Source organism: Pholcus phalangioides, unplaced genomic scaffold (genome assembly GCF_987345545.1).
Source record: "Pholcus phalangioides strain wild (caught in Gottingen) unplaced genomic scaffold, Ppha-v1.0 ptg000017l_1, whole genome shotgun sequence".
NCBI lineage: Eukaryota > Metazoa > Arthropoda > Arachnida > Araneae > Pholcidae > Pholcus > Pholcus phalangioides.
Window position 1 is genome coordinate 66,747,501 of NW_028301610.1, and position 21,642 is coordinate 66,769,142.

Consider the following 21,642-nt stretch of genomic DNA (forward strand, 5'->3'; position numbering starts at 1 on the left):
GACGTAACATAGCTCAGTCCTTTTATACACAGTGCACATTTCACAATCCGAGGACATGCAAATGACAGGATCTGTGCAACAACCGTGGATTGGTTGTGATGTAGATAGGCAGTGACTGCTTGTATATCATCACAAGCAGAACATTCCCTGAAGCAATGACGTAGGTTAGCAGTGACAGAAGTTAGCGTACCGCCACAGGCGCAAGCCAGAATTTTGGCATCCCTTGCGTGTACAAGAAGCAGTTAGAGGGCATATTCGGCACCCCTTCAAGTCCATCGCCTGAAAGGCACCAGACCCGCCTGATCTCTACTTTTTGGCTCTGATTCCGAATCTTCACTTCTGTGTAACACGATGCTTTCTTATGCATTTGGGGCCCAGCTCATGCATTAAGATGCCTGCTTCTATCTCAGTTTCAATGAGCGAACCAATAACATAATTTCATGAAGGCTGCGTCATAATCATGTTTGACTCTACATGTATGCATGAAAGAAAATGCACCTATAAATTTGCAGTTAAGTCATGTCCTCCCCACCCCCAAGGAAGCTAACAGTGCTCCAGGGCAATTCTTACTTTTTGTCTTTTCACCATTACTGTCTTAATTCATGAGTCCATGATGCAGACCTCACACAAAATGAGAACCGGTTGAAATTTTCAAGAATTTGCTTGGTAGAGCCTTAAAAAATCCCTTGCCGGAGGCCCCATGATGCTATTAAGATGGCCCTGCATTCCACATTATGAATTCATTTGTGAGAGCCCTTGAAAAATTTGGCCTGGACCCCGCTTCAGGATGTGAGGGCCCATCCCAAGGGGCTCTGCAACAGACTGGGGGGGGGGGGGCAATAGTAAAAGGATCAAACTACTAGGAATTTTGAAATTCACATAAAAAAACTAAAGAACAAGAAAATTTTTGCCATTAATAGTTTTAATTATGTAGCTTAGTTTGCTTCAGAAATAGATTAATATTTTTTTGCTGGAAAAATCTGATATCTAGTTTGAAAATACAGTATTGAAGCACCAAGTTCAGTGTCTTAATTTTCCCTTCCAGCCCTTCTTTTTCTTGTAACCTTGGAAGAAGAGCAGTTCCTTTGTTGTAGACAATGCACAATAGATTACAAAAGCTTTTGCCGCGAAAAAAATGTGAATTTTTGCGACAAAACTTGCCACCTCTGTTGCCGGCGTGTTGGTGCACTCACAGTACAAACCAATATATTTCGGATTCCCTCTCTCACACACAAGTGACGCCGTGGGAACTGAAGATGAAGCAGTGTTCTTACGATTGCATGATAGTTCCTAGAGCAGGAGGGGGGGGGGGACTGTAATAGACCACGGCAGTAGGGAGTCCTCTTTTGGAACAATATTGGTTTTTCATAGAAAGGACATGACCTTCCCCCCACATTGTGGAGCAGGGCTGTTGGATCTTTGGCTGGTCCTCAAGCCAGAGTTTTCACTGGGTGGGGCTCTGTAGTGAATTTGTGGCATGAAGAAACCATAATGGTGATTGTACCGATCCTTAGGGCAGCATGTAAGCCCCATTCTTGTGGGAGTCAGGTGAAAAGGCACACATTTTTTTCCCCTGCAAAGGAAGAAAAAATTATTTTTTTTAAATTAACATACATTTTTTAATTTTTTATTGATCTTTATTTATTCACGTCTGAACAGGCAAGGATTGCCCAATTACAGAGATGGACAAGAGAAGAGAAATACAGAAACACAAATACAACAAACTACAAAAAAACAAAACAAAAGCGAGTGGAACAATATCAGAAATACATATGGAAATTCATAATAACATGAATATTCAATACTCGCATATAACTTTTAAGAAATTCTCTTATAGTTGAATTGAACATATCGGGGTTTTTCACATCGCACTGATTATATATATTGCACATATCAAAAATAGGGGACCGTCATAAAATATTTGTTCGGGGTTTAGGGAGGCGAAAAGTCCGCCAAACAGGCCCATTTCCAATTGGCACAGAAAAATCATCATGTTGAAGAAGCTAGCAGTCATCAATTATATTATTGGCAATTTTATACAAAAAAGCAAAGGTAACTTCTTCGGCATTCCAATGATTGGAAATGGAAAAAACGTAGCAGTTCAGTTGTACCTACGTCATTGATGTAGATGTGAAATTGTCTGTAAAACATGCAATGTAGAAATCTGTTCTGAACTCGTTCTAGAATCAGTGAGTCTAGATTGTTGTGAAGACTCCATATAATAGTGCAGTACTCTAGTTTCGGGAGCACGTAAGTCCTGAAAAGTGTCGTGATTGTTGCTATTGATTTGAAATTGTTGCTGTTCCTCACAACAAATCCTAGCAGTTTTAAGCATTTATTGGTGAGATCATACATATGATTGGTAAATGCAAGCTTGGAGTCAAAGAAAACACCAAGGTCTTTGATTACGGAAACACGACTGATCGAGACTGCATCAACTGTGTAGTCAAATTCAATTCATGACAATTTTCTTGTATAGCTGATGATGTGGCATTTACGAACATTGAGCTGGAAGAAATTAGCCCCACACCAATCATGGAGAGACTGTAGGTCTCTTTGTAGAGCCATGCAATCTTCCAGACTCCCAACTTCGTGATAAATTTTCACATCATCAGTATACATCAGACACTTTGATGCACTGAAGCACAGAGGAAGGTAATTCACGAATATTAAGAAAAGCAATGGTCCAAGATTCGAACCCTGGGGAACACCTGATCCACTGACATACTTTGTTGAAATTGCATTATGAAATACAACTTGGGATGTTCTCAAATTTAAGTAGCTGGTGAACCACATGATCGAGTTCACGGACACATTGAAAGAACAGAGTTTGTGAAGTAGTGTCTGGTGATTTATTTTGTCGAAAGCCTTAGTGAAATCCGTGTAAATGACATCTTTCTGCTTGTTGGCGTTGATTGATTTAGCAAGATAGTGAGTGAGATGAACAAGATTTGTTTCAGTAGAGCGATTCGGCAAAAACCCATGTTGAGACGGATATGTTTGTATAATTTGCAATATACAATGTGCTCGAAGAGTTTAGAGACAGTGGATAAGATAGAAATGGGTCTATAGTTGGTGACTTCGGATACTAGACCTCTTTTTAAAATCGGAATGACATTTGTGCCCCTGCACACGGCTTAATATTGATCAATAGTGTGTTCAGTAGTTTTGCATTCACACGATGCGTTTTCAATGATCGTGGGTGCTCCCACGGTGCTTGCTTTGGAAAGTTTTGTAGTAGGTGTTGAAAAACTACAAAAACATTAATGAGGGGTGGGGATCTAGGGTTGCCAGACGTCCGTATATACAACCCGCAAGAGCCTATGCAGCAATGGATTGCATTAAATATTCGTGATCTACTAAGGGCATAGATGATCTCGCCAAGTTGGTGGAAGCCATGGGTGGAGGACAATAAAGGCGATTTCTGCTTCCCCCCATTAAAAAATTATTGGCTTAAGCAGAAGGGCAGACATAAGTTTCCCCCACCTTGTTAGGGAAACAACCTGTATCCACTTATGCTTTTGCGGTGGGGAGTCGTATGTGACTTGAGCCCTTAAGGTCCAGTTTCTATGGGGTGTTGAATTTAAATCAACTTTAAATTTACAATTTTTTAAAAATGTAAAAAATCTGGGGGTTTTTTGTAAATTCACTTGCATTTCCATTTTCATTTAAGAAAATACCCTTTATTTTATTAACCAAACCCTCCCCCCCAGGTGGTCGCTACTCACAGTTTTGATACCACTGATATAAGAAAACAGTCCAGCATGGCACATTTTGTCAAATGCAGCGTTCTCGTTTGTACTACTTTTTGTTAAAATGTCCTACCTTTGTCCTCCTTTCTAGTTTTTGTCCTACTTTTCTTACTTTTTTAATGAAATCCTATCAACAAAATTTGTATAATTGATTTTAATTTATAAGGGAATCATGGACATATTGCCAAATAATACAAATGTAGTAGATTGCAATTAATGATTCTGCTAAAGTAGAAATTGGATTGTTTTAAGTTTTTTTTTTGGGGGGGGGGCGGGATGTATGTGGACCATTTGGTGGTTTAGTAATTTTTTTCATTTGCTTAGTTTGAGGGTTCTACAAATAGAGTAGTCATTAAAAACTTCTGCCTGGTTGAAAAAAATAATTTTGTATTCATAACTTTTCATGGACAGTAACATTCATCGTTCAAAATTATGGTGCACATTTTGTATATAGGTGAAACAACAGTTTGCATAACAAATCAGTTGGGTAAATAGACCTATTCTAGGTTTTATGACTTTGATAATACCCAATAGCATTCAATTGTCTTCTGTATTTTTAGGGCATGCAGAGGCATAAACAATATTTACAATGCTCAAGTAAAGAGCTAGAAAAGAAAATGCTTCATTTGTCAAAATGATTACACTACTGCATACCAACTCCGGTCATATATCGCCATACGGCAATTTCCAACCAGGGATGTTCAATGGGAAATGAAGGCACCATCTATCAGTGTTTGCCCCAGGCTCAGTAGGTAAAGAAATTATTTCTGATGTTCTCTGGATTCGAACTCATGGACCTTGACGGTAATCTTCATCATGGAAAACGAGCATCTTGCCACTGCACCACTCGGGCAAAATGATTACACTGTCACTGAACACTAAAATCCTTTTTTAAAAGGGATGGACAATGCAGTAAAACCATCTGGTCCACCTTGACTTATTTATGTCAGACCTTTTGTAATTTAAACATTTGCACTATGCTTTTGGAAGTGGTATCGAAAGAGCATCATTCTTAAAAAACCTAAATATCTTCATAATTTTCTCTGTGTATTGTCGAAGAGTGTTGACAGACTTGACTGTGGAAGACTCCAAAAAAGAATGTAATATATATTTTGAGGAGAGCAGAAAAGAATTATCTGTGGTTGCCAAGACCCTATTTTGGCCAAAAATTATTTTTGTAACCAAGTCATTTCTATCATTTTGCTTTGGTTAGTCTATCTTATAGGCTACTGAAATAGTGCTATGAAATTTTTTTTGTAATTTTTCAAAATTAAAATTCTAAATTTTTTTCATTATGCTATGATTATGTTGTCTAAGAAGAGTACCTGCCCCATCCTACTTTTTCTAATTTTTTGAGTGGGAGCCTTGTGAATGAAAAAAGGTCACAAAAAGTCACCAAATTTTGCTTTTGTTGGTACTTTGTGGGAGGAAGTATGGCTTTTTTGAGTCTATTCTTTGTTAGAAGTATGTAAGAGTGTGTAATGTTTACAAGGGTGCCTGTGAGATAAGTGATAGCAATCCATACTCTTAGCTTAATTCTTCAAGAAAAATAACAAAATTCTTTAAAAATATAATTTTTTTTGACATGATTATAAAAGCTTTCTTATTTTGAACTCGCAATAACCAAGTATCTTTAGTATCAGCTATTTAATAATCTCTCGTTAACAATAAGCTGCAATTTCAGCACTCCAGCTTTTAAAATTACCACACCCATACACAAGGTTTTTACTTCATTAGCACTTGCAATGTCAGATTCGAATGCCGCTACTAATGAAGTCATCCAAAATCCATTATAACGCCAGCTATAGTGGAAATCAGTGTTTGAAACTGTGAATACAAAATCATTTTTTCTTAAAACCCAAACAAAATAGGCAGATTTTGTTGATTGCAACGTTTTAATTTAGACTACAAGTGAAATTCTAGATAACATCAGTAAACTACGGAATAAAGAAAAAGATGAGTGAGAGTTTGCCTAAAAATCTGAGAAGCATTTTGTGCAAATGACATATCTGAATCAAACTTTGGATTTTCCAAAGCTTTAGGGAAAGTAATTTGAATTAAACAGATAATTTAAACATTAAATTGAGTGGATAAATTTAAAAAATTTTAATTAAGTTTGTCTGAATTTTTCAATTTGGTCTTCCATTAAAATTTTAAAAAATTGCAAAAAAAGCCTATAATTTTTTATGCTCCTATTATTTTTACACTACTCCTTTTTACACTACTTTTACTTGTAAAGTAGTATTGAGGAGTTAAGGATGAGACATAAGTATTTTCTGGGCAGTTTTTTCTACAATTTTAATGAAATAAATTGAAAATATAATGTATGCACATTGTATATATCATGCATTGTAATGAATAGTTTATTAATTTACCCTTTAATAGTTTATGGACTTCATTTGTTGAGAGGTCACTTCTCCCCATAAGAAAAAATAACATGTTTTTGATAAAGTTATATAATTGTATAAAGATATTATTGAATATTTATTCCTTTATTTTTTTCCATAGTATTTTATTGTTTATTTTAGTTGATGTTGAAAATAAAAAAAATGTATATATCATACATTCAAATTACTGTATTTTAACAAATATAAGGAACCTTTTTTTTTTTTTGCCGAAAATTGGGCTTAAAAAATAGTAGGGTCATACATGATTAGTATTACATAGATATATCTTTTCAACTTTTTTTCCAAATTTGAAGCTAAAAAAATCAGGGATATCCTCATATACATTAAAATATGCTATATTTAATTTTGACTGAATTTATCCTGGTGGAGGAATATAATGAATTTAATCTTTGATGAATTTAGACTTTGTTATAAGTGTAACAAGCTACTCGCTAACTTGTTACATTAATTTGTAGTTAAATTTTAATGAAGCCTTTTAGAATATAATTTTATTTACGACGCCAGACAGTCTGGAAACTGGGTTGGACTTTTATTCAGATATCGTGTATAGAAATAGGTGAGGCACCTATATGCACAGGTGTTACCTCCAACGCCTTTTGCAGATTCTCAGAATTGACCCTGCCCTTTGGGCAGTGGTACCTTGAGAAGGAGTGGCAGATGGATTTATCATTGGTATGTAGACATCGGGGCAGCAGCGAGATTCCAGTAAGGGATTCTAGTCTGGGACCCAAAGGGGAGGGGGTGTGACGTTTAGGAGACGGAACCAATGAGAGGGAAACAGGAGGAAATTGTACGAGAGAAGGTGGTTGAGAGAGACAGAACGAACTAGGTCTTGATGAGAGGTGGTTGTCCGGGGGGTTTTGGAGGAAAGTGGAAGGAGCGGAAGATGACGAAAGTCTGGGGTAAGTCTTGACCTATTGCTTTCTCCATTCCTCTCTCGCTCAAGGAATAGTAGCATAAAACATATGTACTGATTTATAAGTATGTAATTTAAATACATCCTCATATATACATTATTTGTTATAGCTGTAAATAAATAATAATTTACTCCGACCTGAGGACAATGGTTGAATAATTGAGTGGTATTAATTGGTATCTCGAGTATCAGCCCCAGACGCTGAGAGCAGCTCTGGGACATAAATAATTACATCCTCATATATACATTATTTGTTATAGCTGTAAATAAATAATAATTTACTCCGACCTGAGGACAAGGGTTGAATAATTGAGTGGTATTAATTGGTATCTCGAGTATCAGCCCCAGACGCTGAGAGCAGCTCTGGGACATAAATGGTGCCGCTGACCTTGCCATTGCCATGACTGATATGATATTCTGTTCATTGAGGTTTAGCGAAAATTTATTCGTTCAAATATTTTAATGCATAGTGAAGTAAATTTTTGAATTATTTGTTTTATATTTACATATTGTATTTATATTTGACATGGCAATGGATGAACTTAGTAGTAGTAACGGTTCACGTTCGCAATCGAGTACAATTCCTGGTTATATATCATTACTTCCAATGTTTAGTGGGTCTGAGGCAGATTTTCCGGCGTCCTATTTCATTTCGCAGTTAGAAGAAGTAGCTGATTTAGCGGGTTGGAATTCCCAAGAGAAAATTATTGTGCTGAAATCTAAATTACGCGGGAAAGCTGCTGAATTTCTGGCAAATAATCCAGAATTAAGGGTAGAGCAAAATTTTTCAACATTCAAGAAAGCATTTTTAGAATTTCATGAACAGGAACTCCCTCTAGTTCATAAATTAAGAGAATTTACATTTTGTCAGCAGAAAAAAAGGGAGACGGTGAGAGAATATGCTTCTAGAATACGCAGGGCAGCTTTTGGTCTCTTACAGAGCGATGGTGAATCCAATGCAGCAGCAGAAAAATTGGCTGATAGAACACGGCTGTCCCAATTTCTCGCGGGGCTGACTCCAACTATACAGCTACCGGTAATGAATCAAAACCCAGCAGATTTTGATAGTGCAGTACGCATTGCCACCTTAATTGAGGGAAATGAGAAAGTTTTGTCTAAATCACATTGTGATGTGAATGCATCGAGTGCACAAAATGTAGAAACCTCAAATTCTAAAATTATGGAGGAATTATTAGCCACAGTTCTCCACCAGTCTCAGAGACAGGGGGAGTTGATTGAGAAATTAACTGAGGAACTTGCACAGGTAAAAGCTTCAATGTCTGTCTCACCTTTCGCACGTCCTTCTCGAGACAATAATACAGTTAGATACAGACGAGATTTGAATCGGAGATTCAATGACAATAATCCAGCCATTGCGTGCTATATCTGTGGGGGACCTCACGTAAAGAGATTTTGTCAGAGAGCCGGACACCAACGCACCCAGCAGTTAAATACCAGCAATTTCTCCGGAGCTAATTATTTTTCACCAAACACGACCGTGCAAAATTTCCATGGAAGTGAATTTTTTCAAGGAAATCCCGTGAACCAAAATTTTGAACGAAACCAGCAGGGACCTCAGACAAACAATTGACAATCAAGTGGGGAAAATCCAGTAGCTCGCCGTTCAGTTCCGACGTGTCACGCAACGTCTTCCAATGTACAGGTTTTTCCCCTTCCTATTATAAAAGTAAATGCTTACGATGAAACGTTTTCAGCATTATGTGACTCTGGTGCCTCTATTTCTCTGATTACAAGTGGTCTCATGAATAAATTACTTAAGGGTAAAGAAGGCGTAAAGATAGATAATGATGATATTCAAATAAAAGGTGTTACAGGGAAAATACTTAATTATAAGGCATGTTATATTGTACCAATCTGTTTGAATAACTTTTGCGTTAATCAAAAGGTATATGTCACTGAAAATAGTTTAAGTAACGAGTACAAAGCAATTTTAGGTTATGATTTTTTAAAGAATGGCAAATTTTCGTTAGATTCTGAGAAAGGTATACTATGTAATAAAAATGTCATAGCTACATTGTTGGATCGGGAAGAAGTTGTCAAAACATTAACATTGACAAAGAAATTGCGAGTTCCTGCTCGTACACAAAAGGTCATTTCAGTAGCCACTGCAGAGTTCCCAGTCGGTAGTGAAATTCTCATCACACCCCTTGACAAACAACAAAACAGTGATATTAGAATTGCCCATTCGGTAGGCACAGTAGATGACCATGGAAAAGTTAAGGTGTTAATTTCTAATATGTCTGAGGTACCCCGTCACTTAAATAAAAGTATGAAATTAGGAACTGCTCGAGCTTTTGATGAGGACAAAAATTGTTTGGAAGAACCAGTGCCCTTGACAAAAAAGAATTTACCCCCCTTATCTGGAAAAGATTTCAATTTAGGCGATGTGCCTGGGGAGCTTAGCGTTCAGTTAGAAGCACTTCTTAAGCAATATAGTGATATTTTTGCGCGAGACATTACAGAGTTGGGTCGCACATCTTTAGCAACCCACAAAATTCCTTGGAACGGTCAACCTATTCAGACGTCACCAAAATACCGTACACCTTATGCCCTCAGAGGGGAACTAAAACGTCAAATAAATGATATGTTAGAGGCAGATATTATATCTAAATGCGTAAGCTCTTGCCCAGCTCCGACTTTGATGGTAAAAAAAAACAAGGTGGATATAGGATGTGTGTGGATTTGCGACGCACAAACATGGCAATTGAAAATTATAGTTATGCTCTACCATTACTTCAAGACATATTAGCACAACTCGATGGTGCACAAATTTTTAGTAGTTTAGACCTGACGTCTTCATATTATCAACTAGAAGTTGCACCAGAAGATAGACCGAAGTTAGCGTTTTGGAACGAGGAGGGGGTTTTCCAATTTAACACGGTGCCGATGGGATTAAAAACTGCCCCTTCTGCGTTTCAGCGAATGGCTGATGCATTCATTTCCGAACTTCATGATGATAAAATATTTTGTTTTATCGACGATGTGCTTATAGCGTCAAAAACTGCTGAAGAACACTTACATAAACTCCACAAGGTTTTTGAAATGTTGCGCAAATATAATTTACGGTTAGCACCTCAGAAATGCGAGTTCTTTCGTGCCGAAATAAAGTATTTGGGCCATATTATTGGGTCACAGAGCATTCGACCACATGACGATAATGTGAAAGCCATTGTTGATTTCCCAGCCCCTAAAACAGTCAAAGAAGTTAGGAGATTCCTCGGCATGTGCGAATTTTTTAGACGTCATATCCCATATTACGCGTTGAATGCTAAGCCGTTAACAGATTTAACCACGAAAGGCGTTAACTTCCGATGGACTGAAGTTGAGCAGAATGCCTTCCAGCATTTAAAAGCTGCTCTAATCAGTCCTCCCATTTTAGCATATCCAAAATTTGATGAACACTTTTATCTTGGATGTGATGCTTCTAAAATAGCCATTTCTGCATATTTATATCAAATACATGAAGAAGGTCCTAGACCAATAGCATTTATGTCAAGAAAACTGAAACCTCCAGAGAAAAATTACCCGGCTATTGAATTAGAGCTATTAGCAATCATGGAGGGTATCAATTATTTCTGCTCATACCTTATAGGCAGATACTTCACGGTGGAATCAGACCACAAACCATTGAAATAACCTTTGTCTTTGAAGACTGGTAACCCCCGATTAGCCCGGTGGGCTCTAAGTCTTGGTGAATACAGCTTTGATGTTACCCATAAAGCGGGAAGTCAAAATCTGGTAGCGGATGCTCTTTCTCGACAAGTAGCGCACATAATCACCGTAGATACAAAGGAGCAGCGGCAAAAGCGTATTCGAGAATTGCAAAAGACAGATCCACAATTAGCTCCTATAATGCAGTCTCTGACCGAACAAACCCCTTTGGCAGTTAAGAAAGTTTCGGACGCGTTCTTTTTAAAAGACTGTATTCTTTGTCACTACGCTCCAAGTCACATCCGACCGATTCGTGCGGAATATATAGAGCAAGTTGTTATTCCCTCAGCTATGAAAAGAGAGATCTTTGAAGAAGTTCATGATAACCTGGGCAGCCATTTAGGCTTTGAGAAAACGTTTGAGAGGCTACGTTCTTCGTACTTCTGGCCTAACTATTACAGTGACTGTCAGAAATACGTAAAAAGTTGTAGAATTTGTATTGAAAGCAGAGGTTATCAAGCGAATAAGAAAGCCCCATTAATGAGAAATTTTCAGCCCGACTACACTTTCCAACTTGTATCAGTAGACATCATGGGACCATTTCCTACTACAGAAAGGGGAAATAAATATATATTTGTTATGATGGACGATTTTTCTCGATTTGTAGAAGCGGTATCATTACCAAACACGAGGTCTCAAACGTTAGCAGACACCTTTTATTCGGAAGTCGTTTGTAGATACGGTAAGCCCGATTACGTTCTAAGTGATAGAGGTGCGAATTTGCACGCATCTGTATTCAAGGAAATGTTAGATAAATTAAACATTCGGCAGTTAAGTACGTCTTCTTATCACCCAAGCACTAATGGCAAAAATGAAAGAAGTCATGCTACCATAGGTCACACGTTATCATGTATGGTAAACGAAACATCAGAATGGGATCAATGGCTTCCACACATTTTAATGTCCTATAGAAGTTCTATTCATTCGAGCACATTGGACACCCCGTTTTTTCTATTATTTATGCGAGACATGCCAATCTACCCTGATATACTACAAGACTCTAGGTTAAATTATTTTGCGTTTGACAACTACGCTGAGCAGATTTTACCTAGAATGCGCCGAGCGCACGAGATAGTACGAAAAAACATGCAGCTGGCGGTAGAGAAACAAGAGTATTATCGTTCTCGGGTGGCAACAGATAAAAACATAAAGGTGGGAGATTTAGTTTATGTATATTTTCCGAACATACAAAAAGGGGAATCATGACATCTCACCAGGAAATCAAAGGGACCCTATCGGGTGGAAGAGCAACGGTCCCCAGTTCTATTCAGTGTAAAAAATGTCAATAATCCTCGGGATACTCAGCTAATTCACGTTGATAGATTAACAAAAGTTAACCTAGCAAGGGAATTTTTGGACGGGGGGAGAAACATGGAAAATACAGAAGTAAAAGTTATAGAGGATCCTATACCACAAGAATCAATACCGTTTGAGGGCAATAACACAGTTCCAAATGAAGGGGATGATTCCGATAGTAATATCCTAGAAGACACTGGTGACGACCAACTACAGCTACTTGCATCCCTGCCTTTTGAATACCTACAGCCTGAAGTTAGGAGACAATTTGATCTTGAAACTGTTTCAGAAGATGAGGGGGATCCGATATCTCCCATTATACCCATAACCTACCCTAATCAAACACGTCCAGTAACTCCTCTCCCGCCAAGTTCTACTCATACGTATAATCTAAGAGATAGAGATGAAACAGGGCGAGCAAAAACGGCGGTTCAGGTTAGAACAATGCGTACCACAGGGACATCAAAATATAACGAGACAGCTGGTCTTGCTTCAAGTAGTAGTTCTGCTCATTCGTCTCCCAATTTCATTCAAGGGACCTTGAGCCCAGATTCTGACCAGGGATGGTCAGAATGGTTTTTCTCATGGATCAGACAACCACTAAACATAAATGGAACCGAGAAAACAAGGTTAGACCGCAATTGATCGTATTTCTAGTGCAATAGCAATTTTTGAATATAAGCTCATTTAACTTTTCATGTGAATTTTTGTTTTTGTCCGCGATAACAATTTTGCTGTGCATATCAAAATATTTATTCTCTATATTTATATATATATATATATATATATGAGAGAGAGAGAGAATAAATATTTTGATATGCACAGCAAAATTGTTATTATATATATATATATATATAAATTAAAAAAAAAAAAAGTAATAATATTGTAATGAGCTGAGAAAGAGTGGTGATGGCAATTAGTTGTAAGACTTTACCCTTTTTGTTCATTTCGCTGATTCAAAGTGAGCCTTCATGTCTGAATGTAGAATTCTCCATGCCGAATTCAAAGACAAACTCGTTTACGATGAGATCACCTGAACTATCATGGTTTCACATCTCTGTACTAATCGTCTTCACAGCTCCGAAACAGGTAATGGCTCAATGTTGTGCTCATAAAGTTTACCGCTCGACTCGAGGTATAACGATCCGATATGTCAAAGTGCTACATACCTCGACGCAACCCGTGACTGGTAAAATTCAGGAACCTAATAAGCTGTATGTTATTGAGGGAAAGAACTACCACGTAGCTTAGCGGTTCTTGTGCCTGTTATACATTTTACCGAATTTCAAAGAACACTTGCCCCTACCTAGACGGTAGCTGATTGACTGCCAACTGAAACGTGGGGAGGTCCCGCCACACTAAGTAGAGTAGCTTTCTCTACATTCACTAGACTAATTCTACTTATGTGAAATTACATAATAGACATTTAGTTACGTGCGTGAAAAACAACCCTGCTATAGTTTTCGTACTGCGGGTGGAAAGCTGTGTCTTAGGAGTGGATTCATCTCATCAGGGCCTCAACAGATGCATAGTTGTGGATCGCGAGTAGTGTGATCGTAGTGTCATCGTAGACAGCAAGCGATGCTGTCTATTATCGTTGGTAAAACTCAGGTGAAGATGAACTGATCGATTGTAGAGAACTTTTTGATACAATTTGGATATTTCTTCATGCATCTATAAGAATTAGAGTGCTATTTGGTTTATATGTGTGTGTGTGGGTGCGTGTTTTTTTTTTCAGCTTTGTGAATAACTATCGTCATATATTTTATTATCTCATTACAATTATATAATTATTTTCTCTTTGAAAACTCATGTGATATTAGTGACTCTGCGATATTTGAAGAACGAAGTTAAAATTTTGATTTTAATGTTCGGATGTAATATTGATTTCAGCAGAACGTTTTTCACTGACGCAGATTGATTTTATAGCTACAGATACATTCTATCTTTGCATAGATAGGTTAATTAGGTATCAAGTAATTTCTTGTTCAGATTGTTTTCCTTCTTTTATGGTTGAATATGTTAATGGGTGTTCGAAATGATGTTCTTTGATAAACATGTATAATTTTTGTGTGGTGATAAGCATCCACAAGGTGCTGTGGTTCATTGTTCTGTAACAAAGAGAGGGGAAGGGAGAAAGCACATACGGAAATAACTCTTCTTTGATTGGCATTTACTACTTATCGCAAGTCCAAGGGAGGAGCGTTCAACTGATTCTGTGTGAAAGGAGGAGGAGATTGGGTTGACCTATTGTAGGACTTCGCCTAGTTTTGGTTTGGACAAGGATAGAAAGACGGCCGCGTTTTTTTTTTCCCGAACCTGCTCGTTTCCCTGCAGGTTCTTTTCTAAGGGGGGAGGAATGTAACAAGCTACTCGCTAACTTGTTACATTAATTTGTAGTTAAATTTTAATGAAGCCTTTTAGAATATAATTTTATTTACGACGCCAGACAGTCTGGGAACTGGGTTGGACTTTTATTCAGATATCGTGTATAGAAATAGGTGAGGCACCTATATGCACAGGTGTTACCTCCAACGCCTTTTGCAGATTCTCAGAATTGACCCTGCCCTTTGGGCAGTGGTACCTTGAGAAGGAGTGGCAGATGGATTTATCATTGGTATGTAGACATCGGGGCAGCAGCGAGATTCCAGTAAGGGATTCTAGTCTGGGACCCAAAGGGGAGGGGGTGTGACGTTTAGGAGACGGAACCAATGAGAGGGAAACAGGAGGAAATTGTACGAGAGAAGGTGGTTGAGAGAGACAGAACGAACTAGGTCTTGATGAGAGGTGGTTGTCCGGGGGGTTTTGGAGGAAAGTGGAAGGAGCGGAAGATGACGAAAGTCTGGGGTAAGTCTTGACCTATTGCTTTCTCCATTCCTCTCTCGCTCAAGGAATAGTAGCATAAAACATATGTACTGATTTATAAGTATGTAATTTAAATACATCCTCATATATACATTATTTGTTATAGCTGTAAATAAATAATAATTTACTCCGACCTGAGGACAATGGTTGAATAATTGAGTGGTATTAATTGGTATCTCGAGTATCAGCCCCAGACGCTGAGAGCAGCTCTGGGACATAAATAATTACATCCTCATATATACATTATTTGTTATAGCTGTAAATAAATAATAATTTACTCCGACCTGAGGACAAGGGTTGAATAATTGAGTGGTATTAATTGGTATCTCGAGTATCAGCCCCAGACGCTGAGAGCAGCTCTGCGACATAAATGTATATGAATGCACCATTTTTTTAATTTATTACTTCTATAGAACAGTTTTGATGCTAAGTTTCAAAAACTTTCTGGAGAAAAAAAATTTGCGTATATATATATGCAAAAAAAAATTAAGAAAAAGGAAAACAAAAATGAATTTTATGAGAGAAATAGAATTTATGCAGTGGGTCATCGGGGAGAACCCCATGCATGGTTCAAAAAGTGTAGGCATTTCTGAAGGGTGGCTATGCCTAATTACATTAAAAATGCCAACCCTTGTTTCTTGATGCCTGCCTTCTCAAAAACATGTTGGATGAAAAAAAGACGCAGAAAAAATATTGAAAACTACATATAGAGCTTCAGATTAAAAGCTCAAAGAAGCATGAGAAAAATATATACAAAGTTACAGGAATACAATAATTACAGGGAAATAAATAGTCAGTATTTATACTGACTAGTATATAATAAATAAATAAACAGTCAAAAATAAATTAAAATGCCCAAAAAAGTAGTTGAAAATCACCAGACATACTCTTTTCCCCCATTCATAAGGTATGTCCGGTGATTTTTGACTACTTTTTTGGACGTTTTAATTTATTTTTGATCTTTTTCATAATCTTTGTAAAATATTCCCTGTGATTATTGTATTCCTGTAACTTTGTATATATTTTTCTCATGCTTCTTTGAGCTTTTAATCTGAAGCTCTGTTTATATTTTTTCAAATATTGTATTTTTTAACATTTTTTCATTGTCTTTTTGTCATTGTCAGTCCATGTTTTTGAGAAGGCAGGAGTCGGGGAACAAGGGGTGGCATTTTTAATGCAATTAGGCATAGCCTCTCTTCAGAAATGCCTACACTTTTTGAACCATGCATGGGGTTCCTCCTGATGACTACCCACTGTTCTATTTCACTCTCATAAAATTCATTTTTGTTTTCAATTTTTTCAATTTCATTTTTGTGTTAATCATTAAAAATTATTTTAAAATAATTTTTTTTGCATATATATATTTTTGAAAGAACAAGTGAGCAGCACTAGCACTTTTGTCATTCAAAAAGATACTTTTTCGCTACCTCTTCATTTTATATCTTCATTCCTATTATATATCTACATACTACTTTTCAAGTGTTACTAGAAAGTAGTAGTGAAAAATATTATAAGAAAAATTTATAGTGGAAACATTTGTTATAATTATAAAAATATTTTCATTACAGATCCAGAATCAGTTGAAGAGATTACTGCTCCAAAAATTACTGATACAGACATAAGTTTAACATGGCATATTCCCCCTGGTGACAAAGATGGTTATGAAGTTCAATATCAAGATCATGAAGGAAACCTTGTGAAGAATGTTACAGTTCAAAATCGCATCAGCTACAGTGGGCTGAAGCCTCACAATAACTATACTTTTTTAGTAACAGTTCTCAGTGGGTATGACACAGCTACAACACTTCGGAGTCGCCCAGTATCTAGAACCTTTCATACATTAGAGTCTGGTAATCATTTATCTATTATACACATATTTTTTCTTTTTGAATCTTCATGTATTCACTTAAAAATCATCCATCATTCAAATATCTCATACATTATAATGTAAATATCAATTGTATTTATCATGCTTATGGTGTGATTTTTTTTTCATTACTACTTCACCCTACATGCCCCTTGAAACATTCCTCTAGTGGAATTCCCAACAAATTAGTATCTGTCTAAACGTGTGTGTGGCCCTAATGTATTTATGATTGAGTTATGCATGCCCCCCCCCTCCGGTGCTGTTATCTATTTTCAGTCCTAGAAGTGAAAGGGGGCAGATGCTTGAATTTTTGTTTCATTCAAGTATGGTGTTTGTAGGTCTTATTTTATTTTGACTACACCAATTTACATCCATGCAGTGGGGAGTTTAAGAATTATGGTAATCTAAACTTTCTTCTTGTCCCCTTTTGCTCTCTGTTCAAAATTCTAATCACTTACAGCATTCCTTATCTTTCAGCAGCTGCTGGCAGTTTTGTTAGTATCATAATCAGGGCCACAACTAAGGAATGGCAGGTGGATCTTGTGTTCAGGGGTCCCATTTTCTCCCCATGCTTATAAAAGGATATCTGAAAGAAACTGACATTTAGTGCTCGCGATTACTGTGGGTGTCCATTCTGAGAGTGCAGGCGCATTAGAAACAAATAGATCTTCAAGAATTGATATATTTAATCAGCAGTGGTTAGCAGCAGGTACGACGATGGCTCAAAGGCAAGCGTTCATAGTTCAAATCCCTCCCAAAAAAGTCTATTTTTTTCCCCTCTTACTTTACTACTTCGGATGATTCATTGGGTTTTCCTCTGATTACATGGACGGAAAATGATACTTGTTCAAGAAGTGGAGGGAAGCACTGACTAATATTCGGATTACAGTATTTTACACTCGCGATAGCATAGCGTTTGTGAAATATTTATTTTTTTATTTATTTTTGAGAAAAATAATTACAATACAATCGCAGAAACATCAAATACTTTCATTTTTTTATGCGAAAAGTAATAAAATGTGTGTGGGATGGCTGTCTGATACACCATCTCCCACATCGTGCATATTGTGACAACACACACCTCCAGGAATGTCGGGACATTTAAGGGGTACATATCCATTAATACAATACAAATACAACGCCACAACAGGCAAATTGCCCAACGAGGTGGCTGACTTAAGAACATCATGGATCCCCGAGCCATTTTTTGGAGGCCCTACCTACTACTGCTACACCCCCCCCCCCCCCCCGCGGAACCCCCAACAAATCGGTACATGCGGGAATGTGACATGGGGAAAAGTTAAAATATCATCCAAAATACTATTTGGCCATTGATTTATTAGAAATGTTTCCCCCACTTTTGATTAAATATGCTATCTGATGGCAGTATAAAATTTTACGTATCTCTAATAATTTTTTTCTTAAAATTAAAAAAAATACATTAAAAATAGTTTGCACGCACGATAAAATGGCATGACATCAATGTAACCACACAATATTGAAATTAAAATGAAGAAAATGGTGGTTCGTTCCATGAAATGAACTAAAAGATTGAGAGAGAAATTTCATTGGCTCGTTCTTATTTCAAATTTAATTTAAATTTAAAAAATTCAAAAAAAATGAATATTTTTTTTTATAAATCAAATATTTATGTATGGATCTGAAAGCTTTAGTTCATTTTGTAAAATGAACCGCTTTCTTCATTTCAATTTTAATATTGTATTGCTACATTGATTTGATGTCATGTAATTTTATCATGTGCAAGCTGTTTTTGATGTTTTTTTGAAAATTTTTAAGAAATTAAGTATTAGAGATAGCATGTAAAATTTTATACTGGCATAGAATAACATATTTAATCAAAAAATGTGAAAATATTTCTAATAAACTAATGGTTTTATGAAGAAAACGGTTCATTTTATAAAATTAACTAAAATTTTCAGATCCATACATAAATATTTGATTTATAAAAAAAAAAAAAATTCATTTTTTTGAATTTTTGAAATTTAAATTAAATTTGAAATAATGAGTCAATGAAATTTCTCTCTCAATCTTTTAGTTCATTTCATGGAACGAACCACCATTTCCTTCATTTTAATTTCAATATTGTGTGGTTACATAGATGTCATGTCTTTTTATCGCTGGCGCAAACTATTTTTAATGTATTTTTTTGAATTTTAAGAAAAAAATTATTAGACCTACGTAAAATTTTATACTGTCATCAGATAGCATATTTAATCAAAAGTAGGGGGAAACATTTCTAATAAATCAATGGTCAAATAGTATTTTTAATGATATTTTAACTTTTCCCTATGTTAAAGGGTATGTGACCCCTTGATAACAGCTTTGAGTGTGAATGAAAATTAAAAAAATAAATAAATCAATATAATCATTCAAAAAAATGATGTAAGGTAGAACAGGGGAAAAAAGTCAGCGTAATGAGGGAGATTCAAACCATGAACCTTTCAATTGCCTTTGATTCTGCATCGTCGTTGTACCAACTGCTCAACAGTTGCTACTTGCTGTTCCTAATTAAATATATCAATTCTGTAACATCTATTTGTATCTAATGTGCACACGCTCTCAGAATGGACACATACAGTAATAGTGAGCGCTATATGTCAGTTTATTACAGATATCCTTTTATAAGCATGGGGGGGATGGTAGGACCCCTGGATGCTAGACCAGGAGGATGCCATAATTCAATTTTGGTTCATTCCAAATTATATTTTAGAGCACTAAAATGGATGATTATTTTTAGCAACAGAATGTTTTTGTTCCTAGTAGTCACCCTGAATATGATGGCTTTGTGTGAAGAAAGCTGTACAAAAGAACAAGCAAGGAAAAAACCACATAAATGACTACCACTTCCCAGTTCAAAAAAATTTACCAGAGCAGCAACAACATTGTTTATCATCATGGAAAGTTACAGAATGAGGAAAAGGACACGGGAATTGAGAAAATTAGAGAGGTCTCAAATTTTTTTATAAATGAATTTTCTGATTTCAGTGTCAGGTTTCCAGGCTTGATTTTATCCCCCAAAAATTATAACCCTTTACAGATGCAAGCTGTACACTAGTGGTTGTATGAGGTTGCTTTTCTCTGGTGTTCTGACTTTGGAAACTGATTTACATTAGTACTTTATTCATAAAAATAAGACCCTACAGCAAGCAGTAGAAACAACCAGGGTTTCTATTGATTGTCAATGTGTCAAGTCTCAACAAAATATTTCAGCCAAATACAGAGTGTTTATTTGTCAACCCTTCTAAATAATGAGTTAAATTGTCAATGTCATTGAGTAATGAGTATTAAATTGTCAGTGTCATTGAATAATGAGTTCAATTGTCAATGTCATTGAATAACGAGTTCAATTGTCAATGTCATTGAATAATGAGCGTTAAATTGCTAATGTCATTGAATAATGAGTTCAGTTGTCAATGCCATTGAATATTTAAATTGTCAATGTCATTGAATAATGAGTGTTGATCCACTAATGCCACTAAGAATGAGTGTTGAATCACCAAGCATAATATTAGTGTTTACTTTTCCCCCCCATTTTGTAACAATTTCGGAGTTGCCAAATCGCTGTAACAAGAATCCAGCAGAAATCATGCCTACAAAATTTGGGGGGAAAAGAAATGATGGTTAGTATTCATCGATCATCTGTTTCTCACTTCTGATACGGAATATAAATAGTAGTTCCTCCTGGGCAAATTACACTGAAGTATCAAAGAACATTAAGAGGTTTTATGGTTTCAAAACCAGCTAACTCCTCTTCAAAATCTTTTTGACTACTTAATGTGCCTAGAAATGCATGTGTAATTTTTTGCCAGGATACTGGTTGCAAATGTTCAAATTCTGTTGATAAATGCTTCTGCTTCATTAACTGTAGCATAGTTTTTACCATTGATACATAGAGACATGTTTCTGTGCACAATAGTGCAGTGGGTACTGAGTTCAGTATCACTACTATAATGAAAGAGTTTATCAAAGCTTATGTGATCAGACAAGGAGAAGTCACAAAATTTCCCTTTGATTGTTAGACATTTGAACAAGCTCGCTGTCAGTGTTTTTGCAGCTGATCACCATCCTGTTGAATTGTGATTTAAATGTTTCATTTAACAAATAAATATTGAATCCAATTAGCCAAATAACAGATGCCAATGCTATTAAAAGTACATTGATTTTGTTTTGCTTGCCTTTCTTCCCATTTGGCTACAAACTGTTGCCTGATATGCCAAATTGCTATAATTAATAAGGAACCAGTAGTAATCCTGATCACAAAAAATTAAGGAAAAATTATCCTTTTCCTTTTTTTATAATTGTATTTTTAATTGGGGGTTGCTGTATTTTAGAAATATATGGTATCCATATTTGTTATGGGAACATTTTTCTCAGCCACCTCGTTGGGCATTCTGCCTGTTGTGGCCTTGTATTTGTACACCTATACACATAATAAAAAAATATTCATTAATTGCTAGTTTTTCTTTTCCAATTTTGAAGCATGTATTTTGATGGCTGCACCCTAGAAACACAAAATATCACCTGTTGTACCAAAATGGGTTCAAGGAATTTATTTAAAATCGTACTGGTCCTTGTCAGAGTAATTTCTAACTGAAGGTACATTTTAATTGTTAAAAAAAAGTATGATGACACAAGCACATGACTACTGCATGTTCTTTCCAATCTGAACGGTTGCAGTACCAACCTTTTCGATCAAAGAAAGTCTTCTTGAATTCAGCTATTAAATGTGGGTTCTGGAGTTAAGGGTTTTGGTTCTCTTTGAGCATAAAAAGACACTGTAATATT

The 21,642-nt window shown here is 36.2% G+C and overlaps 1 protein-coding gene across 1 annotated transcript in view; it reads left to right on the forward strand.

Annotated features, from left to right (window-relative positions):
* LOC149074660 (tyrosine-protein phosphatase 10D-like) overlaps nt 1-21,642 on the forward strand; it is a 403,111-nt gene that overhangs the window by 263,283 nt on the left and 118,186 nt on the right. The window contains exon 15 of the mRNA XM_089247098.1: nt 16,538-16,819. Coding sequence (XP_089103224.1) covers nt 16,538-16,819 — 282 coding nt within the window. The remainder of the gene's footprint in view (nt 1-16,537; nt 16,820-21,642) is intronic.